The 1,733-nt window shown below is 53.8% G+C and overlaps 1 protein-coding gene across 1 annotated transcript; it reads left to right on the top strand.

Annotated features, from left to right (window-relative positions):
- Positions 1 to 283: 283 nt before the first annotated feature.
- LOC308062175 (olfactory receptor 14C36-like) lies at positions 284 to 1,391 on the top strand (the record flags this gene model as incomplete). Its single annotated transcript, XM_080383233.1, has 1 exon — positions 284 to 1,391. The coding sequence occupies exon 1, from the start codon at positions 363 to 365 to the stop codon at positions 1,389 to 1,391; it is 1,029 nt and encodes a 342-aa protein (XP_080239359.1). The 5' UTR covers positions 284 to 362.
- Between the last annotated feature and the right edge of the window lie 342 nt (positions 1,392 to 1,733).

The raw sequence follows: 1,733 nt of genomic DNA on the forward strand, positions 1-1,733 counted from the left end.
TGCTCTGCTTTTCTGACATCCGAGAATACGCAACAGGAGAGATGGGGTGAGCTGTGAAATAAACTAAAACTCCCTTAAAATGCCTTCACCCTTCCCGTTCCTTAGCACTGGCGCTGCAGACGCTGAGCAGCCCTTCTGCATTGGCACTGGTTTCACAGGACAAAGTTAAACACCAGGACTGGTCCCTGCTCCCACCCACTCCTGCAGAGTGGGGCTGGCTGGTCAAGAGCCCGTGGGCAGATGCCCTGCTCTTCATCGCCCACACGGCCAGCACCAAGCAGGGCTGCAGCCACACAGCTGCAGGAAGGTCTCCGAGAAAAGAGAGGGATGTCTGTGTGTGACGGGGGGGTGGTCTGTGGGAAATGGCTTTGATTTTGCTTGCAGAAGTCTCCCCTAAATTATCACTGTCTTTTTCTCCTGTGACAGGATCATATGCCCAGAGGCAGCAGATGCCCAACAGCAGCTCCATCACCCAGTTCCTCCTCCTGGCATTGGCACACACGCGGGAGCTGCAGCTCTTGCACTTCTGGCTCTCCCTGGGCATCTACCTGGCTGCCCTCATGGCCAACAGCCTCATCATCACCACCGTAGTGTGCGACCACCACCTGCACACCCCCATGTACTTCTTCCTCCTCAACCTCTCCCTCCTCGACCTGGGCTCCATCTCCACTATTGTCCCCAAAGCCATGGCCAACTCCCTCTGGGACACCAGGGACATCTCCTACTCAGGATGTGCTGCACAGCTCTTCCTGATTGTCTTTTTCCTTTCAGCAGAGTGTTCTCTCCTCACCGTCATGGCCTATGACCGCTTGGTGGCCATCTGCCAGCCCCTGCACTACGGGACCCTGCTGGGCAGCAGAGCTTGTGTCCACATGGCAGCAGCTGCCTGGGCCAGTGGGTTTCTCTGTGCTGCGCTGCACACGGCCAATACACTGTCACTGCCGCTCTGCCAAGGCAATGCCCTGGGACAGGTCTTCTGTGAAATCCCACAGATCCTCAAGCTCTCCTGCTCACACACCTACCTCAGGGAAGTGGGGCTAATTGTGGTTAGTGTCTTAGTAGTTTTTGGGTGTTTTGTTTTCATTGTGCTGTCCTACGTGCAGATCTTCAGGGCTGTGCTGAGGATCCCCTCTGAGCAGGGACGGCACAAAGCCTTTTCCACGTGCCTCCCTCACCTGGCCGTGGTCTCCCTCTTTCTCAGCACTGCCATGTTTGCCTACCTGAAACCCCCCTCCATCTCTTCCCCATCGCTGGACCTGGTGGTGTCAGTCCTGTACTCGGTGGTGCCTCCAGCACTGAACCCCCTCATCTACAGCATGAGGAGCCAGGAGCTCAAGGGTGCAATGTGCAAACTGATAACTGTATCTTCTTCTGAAGGAATAAAATTTTGAATAACATTTATAATGTAATTTATCACAGACCCAGAGTGTCTTCTGAATTTGTTGTAGTTTCTCAGGGTATTTCATTTCTGATAAAGGTGTCGTCCCCATTCTAATTCTTTCTGTGATTTTCTTTTCTGAAGGTGCCCTGCTCTCTCCTCATCTAACAAATCCAAAGGGCCATTAAACCACTATGTTTTTCCTGGGATTCTTTCTTCCAAGGCCTTTCTGGAGCTGCAGGGACAGTTCCTGTATCCACAGACGGAGGGGAAAAGGTTCCTGGCATGGCAGCACTGCCAGGGAACACCACCCCTTGGCTCTCCAGTGCTGTCCTCCTTCCACTTCCACACCCTC

This window comes from Falco punctatus (genome assembly GCF_963210335.1).
Source record: "Falco punctatus genome assembly, chromosome: 4".
Lineage (NCBI taxonomy): Eukaryota > Metazoa > Chordata > Aves > Falconiformes > Falconidae > Falco > Falco punctatus.